Source organism: Myxine glutinosa, chromosome 11 (genome assembly GCF_964187855.1).
Source record: "Myxine glutinosa chromosome 11, kmMyxGlut1.1, whole genome shotgun sequence".
NCBI classification, from domain to species: domain Eukaryota; kingdom Metazoa; phylum Chordata; class Myxini; order Myxiniformes; family Myxinidae; genus Myxine; species Myxine glutinosa.
The window spans coordinates 17050547-17066208 of record NC_136271.1 but is presented as its reverse complement, the minus strand read 5'-3'; the positions used below and the strand labels follow the sequence as shown (position 1 = coordinate 17066208).

Here is a 15662-nt window from a genome sequence, read left to right as displayed (position 1 = left end):
GGTAAATGAGCACACTTCCAACCCTTGAGGTATATAAATTAGTCGATCTTCGCTCAGTTCTGTAAGTAAAACTTACCTCATGGATGTCGAGATTCCTCCAAATTTATTTGTTTAATGTTATAAGCAGCACTAGTGACTGTCTAAAGAGCTAATCATATGTGTTTGTGGTTTATAATATTTTACAAGCCTGGCTACGCCACTGTTAGATTTTTGATCTTGTTTTTTATTACCTCCACCACCAAAGATAGACTGTGGTTATATATTCACCCCTATTTGTTTGTATGTCTGAGCAGGATATCTCAAAAAGTTGAGGATGGACAAAATTTGGTGGACAGGTTGGGTGTGTGACAAGGACGAAATGATTAGATTTGGTGAAGATCCGCATCTAGATACTAGATTTTTTTTTTTAATGATTATTTACCATCGAGAGGCAGGGCCAAAAACGACGTATAGCACGATATCTCACAAAATTTACAGATGGAACTTGGTGTATGAGTTGGGTAGGCGACAAGAACAAGCCAATTGGATTTTAGTTAAGGTCCGGATGCAGATCTGGCCTTTCGGTGGGATACAAACCCTAAATTGTTCATCCTGGTCGAGATATGCGCTCTACCGAGTCCCTGCTGTTCTAGTATTTTCCTTTATAATCATTGCACGATTGCAGGATGATGTTCCTTCTTTAAATTCTGATTATTCTTTCCCTTCCCCCCCCCCCCCCCCCCTAGGGTGTTATTGCTTGTATATACTATCTGAAGAATGCTGCACAAAGGAGGTATTTAATCATCGTCCACTGGTGTTTCTTGTTTCATTGCTCCACACAACTTGTGTTTGGCTTTCTGATTGAACTCTTTCATTTTGTTTTCACCTCAAGACTCAAACAAGAGAGTGAAGGGACGAGTGAAGAGACGAGTGAAGAAACTGCCATTCATCCGGTCACATCCTGATGATCATCCTGCAATCCAAAATGGAAAAGAATTCTCATTGCGGTTCCAACGAGATGTTTTGCTTTATTGAGTTGGTCATTTTTGGTCATTTGACACCTTCACGTCAAATTAGAATTCAAACTTGTTTGAATTCTAAAGCTATTTGCGAGTGAGTATTCTGTTTGCAAACGAGTGCTTGCTCAGGTTGTTTGAGAGATGAGCTTGTATTATAATGCTCATCGTATTTTGTCAAAAAGTCAAAAGGATTTCTTGTCGGATCATGAGAAAACAATTTTTTTACGGAAGTCTGATGAAATGTGCACTTTTCTTTTTCCATTGAGTAATGCAATTTTTTGACCAAAGTTTTTTTTCTTGCGATTGCAAATACAAAGTGAAAGATTAAAGTTGTGGGATTATTTATTGGTGCATTCTTATTCTTTCTTTAATGGGACATACTGACAAAATTATAATAAAGATGTGCCGTATTTTGGTCAACAAAGAAAAAGAAACCAACGTCGATGTGCCTTCAAATCCAGGCTGGCTGTGGTTGATTCTCTTCTGTCTGCACTACTTAGCCTGTCCTCCTGCTTTGGCCATCTCCCATCTGCTGGGTATTTTCATTGAGTAATGGAATATGTATACATATGGCATTACTCTCATTCACAAGAATGATGCAAATGGAGATGCTAACAAGCTTATTACTTCAGACCTTCCAAATCAAATTACAAGCAAATTATTTGAAGCAATCACTACCTAAGTCGAGTCTTGCCTCTTTACAAATATCCTGATCTCTGCCTTCAGTGTGGATACTGGTCATTCCATACAATTATTGATATGCTGCTGCTTCCCTTGGAGCATAATAGTCAGAGGCTCGACATATCAAACAAGGAAAAGAGAAATCAGAGATCGCAAACCCTCGCCAAGATGTATTTTCAGTGGTTTTTAAGGCTTTTGTGATAAAACAAATATGTCGGCCGAACCACATGATCGATGACGTCAGCATTTTTTTTTTCTCCACTAATTTATTCCGAGATTATGCTCAAGAAATTTCATCTTGATCGGATGACGTTTTGTACTTGTCAAATTATGATGTCATAATGGAGGCACCTATATCATCATCATTCACAGATGTTATTCCACATGGAGAGTTCTTTACAATGAGCCATGTCTTAATTTTTTCTATTCAGCACTTTCGGAGATATAGAGGTGCAAAGTTTTTCGGTTTTTCCAAGATAGCGGCCGAACCACGTGACCGATGACGTCATTATTTTCTTTCTCCACCAATTTATGTCTACATGACGCTCAATAAATTTCATCTTGATGGGATGAAGTTTTGTACTTGTCGAATTATGATGTCATAATGGAGGCACCTATGACATCATTAACATATTTTATTCCACATGGAGAGTTCTTTACAATGAGCCATGTCTCAATTTTTTCAATTCAGCGCTTTCGTCGATATCGAGGTGCAAATATGGCGGCCGAACCACGTGACCTATGACGTAATAATTTTCATAAAATTTTTTTACAGGTGGAGTTGCACCCATGGTGAAAATTACCTGTCAATCGGACCAAAGGTTGCAGAGAAAATCATATTTATTCTGTGCGGACAAACAGACAAACGGACTCAAATGCAATACCCTCTCCTCGGGCGAGGGTAACAAGGGGTCAAGACATAGCTCAGCCGTTCGACAGAAGCTGACAACCTGCACTAGTTGCCAATTTAACTGCATGTGAAAAAGAAGGCAAGCATCAGACCTGGCTTTCTGACATTTTTCTCTTACATAGTGACGAGGTCCGATGTCGGATGTCCGGAGACACGAAAGACACTGCACTGAGAATACAAGCCGTTTAATAGTAGAGTAAATACACATGCGGGAGAGAGAGATCAGCTCGAAACTGACCAGGTCCCTTCTCAAATACAATTCTCAGTGAGCTTCATTTTATAGGCAAGGTCCAGCGCAGCAGAGATAACTATCTCTGCAGGCAGTTTCCGACAAGGCCAAGGCTTGTGCGCAATGCACCGCACCCAGTACCTTGAGGGTCACTCCATTGGAATGCGGGATCTTGGTTCAAAGGCAGGACAGCACCTGTTTCTTGTCATTTGTTAGATAAGCAGAGAGAATAACGTGAGAAGAAATCAAACACCGATTCCCACTCTAAATAATGTGTTTTGACCAAGCCTCAAGGATAAATATGCAATAAAATAAGATAAAGCATGGGTCAGCAGGTTTCAGAAGGGAATTAGCTGCAGTAATCAAGCAGAGTGAGTGGAAAAAGAAAACAAAGGTATATTCCTTCATACCAATTCCAACAATAGTCAACACGTTTCTGTCATCGGAATCTTTTCTGTTCCTTATCCAGTGGAGGCTGGAGTGACCGGAAACAATGCCTTAGGCGCAGCCTTGTTCCTCTTCTGCATAAACGAACTCATTGCTTTGTGTACCCTCTTCGTTTTTTGTCGGTAATGACACATTGTTGTACAGTAGTTAATCATACTGCAACATGGAAGGGGAGGAGGGTTGGGATCCATAGCTAGATTGTGTTAAGTGTAACGTGGATTGTGTGATCACATAGTATAGATTCCTTCTTGTAACAGATAAATGTTGAAAATGCCTGTTGAAAGGCGAAGCTGGGGAAGGGTGTTTAAAACAATACCACAAGGAAAAGTACTTCACACTTTTTCTTTTTAGCTGCGACGAGCAGCTCTATGAGAGGACCGCGTTGTTGTTCTTGTTGTTGGGGTGCCTTTTTGAATAGCGCATGCGCATACACTCGGACGTGCGTTGGTATGAGGTAAGAACATCGCGGACTAAAATCGCGATTTGTTTGAAGAAACCGGAATAAATTCAAATTATCCCTCTGCCACCCAGAATTAACATTAATAAATAACATTAATGAACTAACATTAACAGAAATAACATTCACGTCCATACATTATATGTAATCGGTTGATGAAGCTTGTTGCGTCGCAAAACAAAGGACAAGACCAGAACTGAAAGACAAAAAGACGCTAGTGCATGCGTATAATTTAATGACTGGTCGAATTTGGTAGCGCATATTGCAACGGATATCCTCATGATTCTACACGTCGCAGCTGGTGACCACTGGTTATTGTACACCGCTCCTTTCCTATGCCACCTCCAGGCATTGCAAATCGTCATTGCCGGGCACCGAAGGGGGCTCGGCAGTGACGCACGCTGAAAGAGAGTACTCAGTTTTCACTCTGGTTTCTTGTTTGTTTTCTTGTTTGTTTTCTTGTTTGTTTTCTTTCTTGTTTTCTTGGTTGTCCGGGCGATATCTCAGCCATCCTTTGAGCTAGGAAGCTGAAATTTCGGCACAGTAGTGAGCAAGTCCTTTGTCAAATACGGTATTTTTTGTTTTTTGAATAATCAATTAATTGAGGAGTTATTTAATTATTAGCGTTTAATTAAGTACTTATTTAATTAATTAAATTTCATTTCTCTTCTGACCATTATTAACTCAGGCACCTTTTGAGTTAGGAAGCTGATATTTGGACATGCCAATGACCAGGTGATTTGGCTGCAAAGGATATTTTTGATTTATTAATTAATCAATTAATCGATTAATTATTTAATTATTCGATTAATGACAAAAAAATTTTTTTTTTTAAAGTTACAGATTCTGATGAAATAGTGGTAGTTTATGTGTTCTCTGACCAAATTGATTAATAATTTAATTTTTTTATGATTATTATTTATTTATTTTCATTATTAATCATTTATTTATTTTCTTTCTCATTTGGCCAATATCTCAGGCACCTTTTGAGCTGGGAAGCTAATATTTGGACATGAGTGACCAAGTGATGTGGCTATCAAGGATATTTTTGATTTATTGATTAATCATTTCATCTATTAATTATTTATTGATTAATCGATTAATTATTTATTGAGTAATCAATTAATTATTTAATTTTTTATAAATGACTTATTTAATTAAATTTCTAAAAGATACATCTTCGGATGAAGCACTAGTGGTTTAGTTATGCGATTAGCCAATTGATTATGAAAATATTTTGTGATAATCTTTTATTGATTTTAATTATACAATTAATCAATCAATTAGTGTACACCTCTCCCTCCCAATGCAGCCTCAATGAGCTGCACTGCGGTATTGCCGGGCGCCAGAGGCGCCCCGGCAATGCCGCGCTGCAGCATATTTAATTATTTGGCATGGGGCGGTGTACTTTGAATGTATTTGTACTTGTTTTTCTCTTTTTCTTGTTTTTATACATGGTCGAGGCTTGTGGAAGAGCTTGGATACAGGACCTAAAAGGACACAACATAAAGCAAACGACAGGAGACGGAAATGCCAGCAGCAGTGAGGAGGGAGAAAGTAGATGGAGACGGACAAAATATGTAGGTAACAATGGGTGGTAGGGGAGAACGCAATGGGTGAACAAGATGGATACATAAGCAATATTTTGTGAGTGGAGGGGGTGGTTTAATGGGTGTAGAGAAGATCATGGTTTTGGATGTGGGATGACGAGATGGTGTTGAACATTGAAGACCTGGAGGGAAGAATGAGATTGAAGAGTGTGGAAGGTGGTTCTGCAGGTGGGAAAAAGAGGAATAAGTGAGTGGAGGTGACCAATGGTTCTGGATTTTGGCAGTTTCACAAGGACGGGGTGGTTGGTGACTGCAAGCGTCCTGCAGATACCTGGTGGGGAGGACGGGGGAGGGGGAGAGGTACAGAGCACATACAGGGCAGATGGTGTCGGACCAGAAACGAGTTCGAAGAAGGCAGAAAGACCACCGTGTCATCGATGATGAAGTCATAGGCCCATTGACTCAGCCTCATCGTGCGAGATTGCAATGATCTTGAAAGCCTTGGTTGCCATGGTGTCAAGCTGAGCAAGGTGTGACACAGGGGAACTATCCCAGATGGAAGAGCAGTACTCTATCAAGCTGCGGATGAAGGCCTTGTAGGTGGAAAGGAGCTCAGGTGTGCCAAGGAAGGACTTTGCATGACGGAGGATGCCCAGTCGGGGTCTGGCTTTGGAGGCCAACCTTGATATGTGGATTGCCCAAGAGAGATCATGGTTGAGATTGAGATCCACCAGTTTGAGTGCCTGAACTTCTTAGTGGGTTGTTGAGAAAGTAGATGTGAGGATTTGCTGTGTGGTCCTTTCGGAGAGTGAGACAGAGATTGAGTGGGATTGGAAGACATATTGAAAGACATATTCCAAAATCTCAAGATTGAAAGTCATATTCCCAATATTTGACCAGTTTGTGATTTTCTCAAGTTCTGAGCAGAGGGAAGAGTATGCTGCCTGTCTGTCAGAAAGATGAGGGATGTCACGGCAGAGTGTGGAGTCGTCAGCAAAGAGATAAAGAGGCTTTTCCAGAGAGTGAGTGAGATCATTGATGAAAATAAGGAATAATATGGGGCCTAGAACACTGCCTTGGGGCACTCTAGCCTTGGCAGCGATAGGAGAAGAAAGGGTTCCGTTGAGAGCCACATGTTGGTACGAGCATGGAGTTGGCCTTGGATTCTGTAGGCAGACAGTTTGGAGAGTAAGGCAGGATGCCAGACTCTATTGAAAACTCGATATATGTCAATAAATATGGCCCTGATCTCATGTCTGACATTGAGGACCACCATCCATTGTTGAGTGAGTAGAAGCAGGATGTCCAAGGTGGAGTGACCTGGTCTGAAACCAAATTGATTATCTGAGATTAGGCTGTTGGAGAAAAGGAAGGATTTTATGTCAACTGTGATTGTGGATTCCATTATCTTACTGATGATTGGAAGTAAACTAATTGGTCTGTAGTTAAGGGGATGTTTTTTTGATCCTTTTTATGTAATGCTGTGATGTTGGCAGATTTCCAAGCAGATGGAAGATGACTGAGGGCAAATGAAGTGCAGGGAGAGCAGCAGAGCAGATTTGTATGACGTGTGAGATGATGCCGTCTGGTCCAGTTGCAGAATCAGTCGAGGGTTGCCAGAAACTTTTCCATCTTCTCAGGTACAAAAGATCCAGAATCCAGGAGCAGTTCAGTATGATTGGGAAGGGTGGTACAGAGGGAGGGGTTATAGGGGCACAAAATTTTGAAGCAAACACAGAATTAAGGCATTTGGCCTTTTCATGAGCAGAGTTGGTTGTGGTGCCATTTAAAGTGAGGGAAGGGATGGAAGGGGTGTTAAAATGTCCTTCCCATTGGTGTTAAGCATTCTAACTAGATAACATGTCTCCCTCTGGGAAGTCTGACTGAATGGTGGTCATGATGGCATCATCTTTCCAATTGTATAAATAAGACCAGTTCTCTTTGTTAATCCAGTTGGCGGTTTATTGCAACTTCAACAATGAACACGGTCTGAAAGACATAAGAATGAACATAATGATCAGTAATGATTAAGAATCCTCTATCTCCCCCCAAGTCTTTGGCATGGAAAATATAAGTGTATAACAAGTATGTGTGTCTTTTGGCATGACAAAGACTGAGAATATGAAGAATATATGTAACTAACTTTGAAGCTAATTGAAGAACTGGTGAACCAGAAATCAAACACAATGTCAGTAATGGTCAATGCCAGAATCACATGTCATAGTCAGAGTGCCAGGCAGGCTTGCTAGTGCTTCGGCCGGACCGTCTGGGTGCAGCAGCTGGTTTGTCAAGCGCAGGGCGTGTGGTAACCGTATTGGGTTTGGGACCACTGACTTGAGGAGGTGACATTGGAGGTGCTGCACTGATATGCCGAGTTACCTGCGATGACTTAGTCATAGATGGGGATGTAGCATCATCAAAGAGCTGATGGTGGCCAGGAGGGCTCCGGTTGACCCTGGGTGATTCAACAGGAAACGTAGCAGGTGGCTGCGGTGGAGTGGTGTCAGAGTTGATGGTGGGATGTTGCGGTGGCATTGGACTAGTAATGGATGGGCCACAAGCCTCCTTGTGACTGGCCGGGGTTGTGGTGTGCACATTGCATGGGTGTGGGATGTTCTGCCGAACCATTGGTCTCTGCACTCCAATATCACCATCTATCGTCAATCTTGGTAGGGGTGTTAGCACAGGAATGTACTTTCGCAGGAATTTCCTATTGCGCAGAGTAACCCTTCCTGAACCGTCAACTCTTACCACATATTGGTCAAACTGGTGAACTTCGATGATGATGCCGGTTTTGTCCCATTTGAGGGGGTGTGGCCCGGTCTGATTCTGGATGCGAACACAGTCGCCGACAACAAGGGGCAAGAGTCTCTTGGTATGTTCAGACCAGCGCTCAGCGTCTCTCATGTGGCGGTTGCGAAGTGCTTCCTCCCGAGCTGCCAGAGTCCCATGCCAGGTGTTATGAGGTTTGTATCTGCCAGGTGGTATTGGGATGAAGTCTCGAATTTGGCGGCCAAAAATGCACATCGCTGGAGAGAGTTTTGTGTCTCTGTCTGGAGTATTTCTATACTGTAGCAGTGCACGTTGGAATGCATCGGTATCAATGCCTCCATTAGAGCTAGTGTTGTCCATGAGAAGACACTTCACAGTCTTGACACCAACTTCAGCACGGCAGTTGCTATGTGGATAAGCTACTGAGGAGAGTCGATGATGTACACCCCAGTCCTTGAGGAATTGACGTGTAGCGACAGCTGTGAATTCAGGACCACCATCGGAAGCTAATTCATCAGGGATACCAAATGTGACAAAGGTACGTCTTAGGCAAGCGATGAGTCCACCTGCACCATGTGAGGCTCTCTCAACTATCGGCCAGTTAGAATACCGGTCGACCACTACCAAGTAGTTGCATCCTTTGTAGTGAAAGTAGTCGGCACACATGCATTGGAATGGATAATCTGGAGGTGTCAGAGGAGTGGGTGGTGCACTTGGATTGGAGGGCGCAATCCGATTACAATGGTAGCACCCAGCACGAAGGGCCGCAATGGCAGGGGCGATGCCAGGCCAGAAGAGGGAAGACTCGGCTCTCGCAGTCATGGAGGTGACCCCTTTATGGGCAGCGTGCAGAGCGGCTAACACTTCGTCCCTGAGAGACGGTGGTATAAGGACACGATCCTCGTAGAGTATGACACCATCAACTGTATGTAGACTATCTCGAAATTGGAAGTATTCGCGTAGGGGTCCAGGGAGCTCATGACGGAATTCAGGGATACCTGACTCGATAAGGTCAACAAGGCTCTGCATGTTATTGTCACTCGCTATTGCGGTTCGAACCCTGTCCCAGGTTACAGATTTGAGGCTGAGTGAGGCGAGGGAGGACATAGCAGACGTGGAAACATAGTCGTCGGGGGTTTCTGGTGCTGATCTACGTAAGCCACTCAGGACGGTTTTGGAATGCGTCAGGATGATGGGTGTGGAATCAATGGCCGCCATATCGTCAGTGAGGGTCAGTTTCACAGGCTCTCCAGTAGGGTGGCGTGATGTCTAATCCCCGGCACATGGACCATCCGGAACCTGTATCGCAGGGTCTTCTCCTTCAAGTTCCTAAGTCGAGCGTTTGAGATATCCTCTAGACTTCGATCATTAAAGAATAAAGATCCTGAGCAGAGGTTTGTGGTCAACAGCGATTATGAGGTCTTCACATCCCAGAACAAAGTATCTGGCCTTGTCTAGGGCATCAGCAACTGCTAGGGCCTCACCCTCAACTGGTGCATAATGTGATTCAGCAGGGTGGGTGAATCTGCTGCCAACGAGTGTGATTTTCCATCCTGTGACAACAGAAGGGTTTTATGTTGGTACAGGTACAGTGTTTCTGCAGTAGCCAGAAGCCAATGCCAGTCTTGGACCAGTCTGTAGCGAGGCACGTGGGCTTGCTTGGGTCGAATATCCGGACACCCTCCTCGATCTCACTGGCAATGACAACTTTCGACTCTTCAAATGCATCTTGGAGGTGCTCATCCCACTTAAACGGTGTACTAGGTTTAAGTAGTTTCCGGAACGGCAACATTTTCTCTGCCATACTGAAAGCGTATGACACTTGATTGACAAGTCCAAACTAAGAACGTACATCTGTGATGTCTTTGGGTGTTGGGAAATCGAGGATCGCACGTAGGTATTTCCTGCAAGGACGGACACTATTGGGAGTTATTTGGAACCCAGCAAATTCCACTATATCTTCGCCAAACACAAACTTGTCAGGGTTCAGGGTGATTCCATTCTGTCCACAGGTGTCAAGCCACTGAACAGCCTGGAAGAAACTGTCTGCCAGCGAGTCAGACCATAGCAAGACGTCATCAACGCATTTGGTCTTATTGGGGATGTCAGACACGATCTCGTCATAACGTCTTGTATATCCATCACCAGACACAATATACCCTTGAGGAGCTGTTTTATAGCGGTATCTACCCTAGGGTGTGATGAAGGTGGTCAGGTGCCGGTCTTCTTTGCAGATGGGCACGCTGTGGTAACCGTTCCACGCATCAAAGACCGTCTTCTTGTTACCGTTCGGAAACGATCTCGCCTGATGAAAGGGTGATGGCGTGTGATGTGTTTCCCGTGTAGCATGGGCGTTGAGGGCCTGGAAATCAACGGTGCGGCGTGGCTGGCCATTCCTCTTTGCACAGACAACCATTCTATGGCACTAGGTGACGGGTTCACCAATGGGGACTGGTTCAAGCACACCCAACTGTACATCGTGGTCTATCCCAGCTTTGACCACATCCCGCCAGTGTAGTGGGACTGGTACACCGGTATTGCCACTGGTACACCGGTATTGCCACTGTGGTGTGCCACTAGTTCAGCATTAGGACCCACCATCAGTTTCATGGGCGGGCCATCCATTAGAGGCAATGTTTGATGCTCACAAGTGTTAAATGTGCTTGACTTATAGTATTCAAGGAGATACTGTTGTAGCTTCATGCGATTAGCATCAGTTGCGGGGAATGGCAGCTTTGTCGGGGGTGGTGGGGGTCGACGACGCTGAGGGCAACGGCACGCTGTAGTGGGGTCTTCCTGTAAGACTGCTGTTGCGTCCGGCTGCTGTGCTGTCAGGTCTACACCAATCTTGGGGAAGCTATCCGGGATGATGTGAAGGGCGACACAGGCTTCTCTACTGAGGAAGAGCTTGTCAGAGCTTTCTGTGACATAGGTCATTTGCCTAGTTTCAACAGCCTGACCCCATTTGTCTTTGCCCGACAAGCGGAGTACAGTGGCCCCAAGGATATTGATGCCTCCATCCTTGGCAGTGCGCATTCTCATGGTTACTGGGATGAGGTCAGATTTGCGCAAACCAAGGCGGTGGATGACCTTTATACCAGCAAGGCAACTCTGGCACCCTGTGTCTGCCATCGCGGGGACATGGCAAGTCATGGTCTGGGTGGAAAGGTCAAAGCCAAGGGCTGCGTAGTCTTCGCGCATGATTTTGACAGTCACACGAACAAATGGTTGAGGTTTTGAACCCTTCCTGATCCATGTATTAGAGAGTTTGTCATAAACATGGTGGTCAAGGGTGATGGAACGCTCACTGCGTGATCGACCCGAATTAATAACATTATCAAACTCATTACATTCATGCCCAGATATGTTAGGAGTTTCATTTGACTGTTGTTCTGATACGTGGACAGTACATAAAGTATCAAACACAGCATTTTCACTGTTATTAGAAGAGGCACTCGTGCGTTTGGGTTTGTTCCTACTGCGACATACACTCTCCATGTGATTATCGCGATTGCAATGCCCACATCTGTGACCATATGCCGCGCATTCTGTTTTGCGAACGTGGGCTGGGGCGCTCTTCCCGTGTCCCTTTTTGCCACAGTAGGAGCATGGGTCGTTTCTGTCCTTGATGGTTACCTGCTTGGCCTTTTGATATGTGCTGCTAGCTGCTTCCACTGAGTGTGTGTCCAGTCGTGTAGATGCTGACCGTTTGCCAGATTCTTTAGCCTCAATGAATTGGAAAACGTCCTCCAGGATCATGTCCTGGTTCTTGTCACCAAGGAGGTCAAGCTGGATTTCAGGGTCAGCAATTCCTCGTGTAAGAACATCACGCACGATCGCTTCTGTGTAGTTAACTTCAGCATCACAACTAGGGCATTTGATTAGGAATTTGCATATTCCCGCTTGACCACGTAGGCGGGCCCCGAAGCTGCGCACTGTCTCATCACGGTGTTGACGCAAATTATGTAGTGCTACTCTGGCGACCATAGTGTTCTCTCCGCGAACAGCAAGTTTTTTAATGGCTGCCATTACCACCTCGATGGGTTTGTTTGAAAGGCTACCACCTGTCGATCCTGTTAGATCCTTGCGCAGAGGTTCGTCACAGCACTCCAGTAACTGCACTACTTTATCGCGGCCAGTGATTTTGGTTGCATCGACGTATTCAGACCATCGTGACTCGAAGTGAGCCCAATCTTCACTGGAGCCAGCGGCGACAATTGTGGACCTTTTGACTTTTTCAACCTCGGCGGCATGTCCAGGGGCGTGTATGGCACTGTGGGCAGTGATGAGTGCGGCCACGATAGCAGGAGCGAGGTCTTCAGTGGTGTAGTCACATCCGGCGATTGGGCATCCCACAGCAGGCGTCGTGGCTTTGGTCAACCTGCACCGTGTTCATGAATAAGGCCAGTTCTCTTTGTTAATCCAGTTGGCAGTTTATTGCAACTTCAACAATGAACACGGTCTGAAAGACATAAGAACGAACATAATGATCAGTAATGATGAAGAATCCTCTATTGTAGATTCCCTTTAAATAAACCACCAAGACTGCCATGTTCACGCGAGGTAATCGTGCAAGTTTCAAAGTCCACTCATTTACAGGGATGATGAAGATTGGGTAGAACGCACCCGTCCACAGGCCTCGCACTGGCCAACATCGTCCGGAGATTTGCAGTACCATTTTCCCAATCTTATTTTGTCATTTTTATTATGTAAGATGTGAATACAAAAACTCTGGCTCTGTTATGGAGGTAAACAAAACAGTTGTTGGTTAATAGCTTTTTGGGGTTATATGTAGTGGTGGATATCTATCTATAATTCCAGTAATCTCTGTGTGTCTGTGTGTCTGTGTGTCTGTGTGTCTGTGTGTCTGTGTGTCTGTGTGTTTGTCTGTGACCGCTGTTTCTCGACAACCACGGGTCCGATATACTTGAAACTTGCCAGGTATATTGCTGGGGACCCGAGGATGTGCCTTTTCAAGGTTTGAAATTAATCGGACAAGTACCTACCGAGCTATGTCCAAAAAACGCTTCAACCAATCAGAGAGCAGCGAGCTATCACGTGTGCCGAACCGTTAATGCAATGCAAGCGTTAATGCGTTAATGCAAGGCTTTTCTTTTTTTCCCTCTTCTCTTTCTACTTTTCCTTGCGATTAAATTGCAAACAGCCAAAATACGTTGGCGCTAATTGAATAATTGGCCATTAACACTAAAATAATCGTAACTGCGATATGCCAACTTCCGGACAGTGCAGCCTTCCCTGTTGTTGTTGTTTGCAGCAGCTGTTTGCAGCAAGGCAAGGCTTTTCTTTTTTTCCCTCTTCTCTTTCTACTTTGCCTTGCGATTAAATTGCAAACAGCCAAAATACGTTGGCGCTAATTGAATAATTGGGCATTATGTTTTACAACTAATAAAAACGAATTTGCGATTCATTCGCTTTCCTGCGCGTTTGTGTACGCGATGGCGATTTCTTTACCAAACTCCGGAAGCCGTTCGCTTTGGACCGAACCATTGCATGTAAATAGAGGGGGGGGATTGTCACCACTCGCAAGCCGTTCGCTTTGGACCAAACCATTTCATGTAAATAGGGGGGGGGATATAATTTTAGATATATATATAGTACGGGCATGCCCTAGTTTATAACAAATTGCATAACTCACGCCCCGATGTAGTGGCTTCATGAAAAAGTCTTTTGTTAAAGACCAAAAGACCAATATAATCTTTCTTGATAGATCGATTTCCATATAATTTCTCTCGGAATGCAAAGGATTTGGACTCAGAATGTCAAGGATTCGGACTTGGGATGTCAAGGATTCGGACTTGGGATGCCAAGGATTTGGACTTGGGATGCAAAGGATTTGGACTCGGAATGTCAAGGACTCGGACTCGGAATGTCAAGGATTCGGACTTGGGATGCAAAGGATTTGGACTCAGAATGTCAAGGACTCAGACTCGGAATGTCAAGGATTCGGACTCGGAATGTCAAGGATTCGGACTTGGGATGTAAAGGATTTGGACTCAGAATGTCAAGGACTCAGACTCGGAATGTCAAGGATTCGGACTCGGAATGTCAAGGATTCGGACTTGGGATGTCAAGGACTCGGACTCGAAATGTCAAGGATTCGGACTTGGGATGTCAAGGACTCGGACTCGAAATGTCAAGGATTCGGACTTGGGATGTCAAGGACTTGGCCTCGGAATGTCAAGGATTCAGACTTGGGATGTCAAGGACTTGGACTCGGAATGTCAAGGATTCGGACTTGGGATGTCAAGGACTTGGACTCGGAATGTCAAGGACTTGGACTCGGAATTTTTTTTTTTTTTTTTTTTTTTTTTTTTTTGTATACAAGATCGAGGCTCGTGAAAGAGCGAACATTAATCACACAGAAAGACAAACAGACACACAAAACAAATAACATCGGGAGCGGCAGACAAGATGGGGAGAGAGGGGGAAGGACACAAACACAACATTTGAGAGCAGGGACCGAGAGACATGGAGACATCGAGAGCACTGTGGGAGGGAGAGGGCTTTGGGGGGGGAGGCATGGGAAGGGGGGGGGGGGGTGGGAGAGGTATAAAACATATGGACACTGCCAAGACTTCCAGGAAAGAAGTTGGAATTTCAAACAAGGTGGATCTGGGGTGAATTAGTGGGGGTAGAAAAGATCAAGGTTTTGGATGGGGGAAGATAAGAGATGGTGGTGAACAGCTGTTTTAAAGACCTGGAGGGAGGAGTGTGATTGAAGTGAGTGTGGGAGTTTGTTCCAGAGGCGGGAGAAAAGAGGAATGAAAGAGTGAAGGTGAGCAGAGAGCCGAGATTTCGGCAGTTTAACCATCAGAGGGTGGCTGGCAGATCTTGTGCGACCTGTAGGAATATTTGGGGGACAGAGCACAGAGAGAGCTGGGGGAGCAAGGCCGGAGAGGAGTCGGTAGAAGACAGAAAGACCACCTACCTGCCTGCGGTGAGTGAGTGAAAGGCCCTCAGAGATAGCTTCATCGCGGGAGATTCCAATGATTCTGAAAGCTTTGGATTCAACAGCGTGAAGCCGAGCCAGGTGTGAGGCAGGAGCACCAGCCCATAGGGGAGAACAGTATTCCATTGAGCTGCGGATGAAAGCCTTGTATGTGGTGAGGAGCTCAGGTGTGCCGAGGAAGGACTTCGCACGACGGAGGATGCCCAGTCGGCGACTGGCTTTGGAGGCCAGCTTGGAAATGTGGTTTTCCCAAGAAAGATCATGGCAGATGGTGAGACCCAAAAGCTTGAGCGACAGAACTTCTTGGAGAGGATTGTTGAGAAAGTAGATGGGAGGGTTGTCCAGTCGAGCTTTTCGGAGAGACATAGTAAGAGAGTGAGGTTTGTCAGGATTGAAAGACATGTTCCACATGTTTGACCAGTCTGTGATTTTGTCCAGGTCTTCAGAGAGTGAGGAGGCTGCAGACTGCCGATCTGAGGGAAGAGGAATGGAGCGGCAGAGAGTGGAGTCATCAGCAAAGAGATACAGAGGACTCGGACTCGGAATGTCAAGGATTCGGACTCGGAATGTCAAGGATTCGGACTTGGGATGTCAAGGACTCGGACTCGGAATGTCAAGGATTCGGACTCGGAATTTCAAGGATTCGGA

General features: G+C 44.9%; 1 protein-coding gene across 6 annotated transcripts in view; it reads left to right on the top strand.

The window, feature by feature from the left end:
* SLC18B1 (solute carrier family 18 member B1) overlaps positions 1 to 1341 on the top strand; it is an 80085-nt gene extending 78744 nt beyond the window's left edge. For all 6 annotated transcript variants that reach the window (XM_078786438.1, XM_068130257.2, XM_078786441.1 and 3 more), the window contains exons 13-14: positions 726 to 772; positions 872 to 1341. In XM_078786438.1, coding sequence (XP_078642564.1) covers positions 726 to 772; positions 872 to 944 — 120 coding nt within the window. In that variant the 3' untranslated portion in view covers positions 945 to 1341. The remainder of the gene's footprint in view (positions 1 to 725; positions 773 to 871) is intronic.
* The last annotated feature ends 14321 nt before the right edge of the window (positions 1342 to 15662 follow it).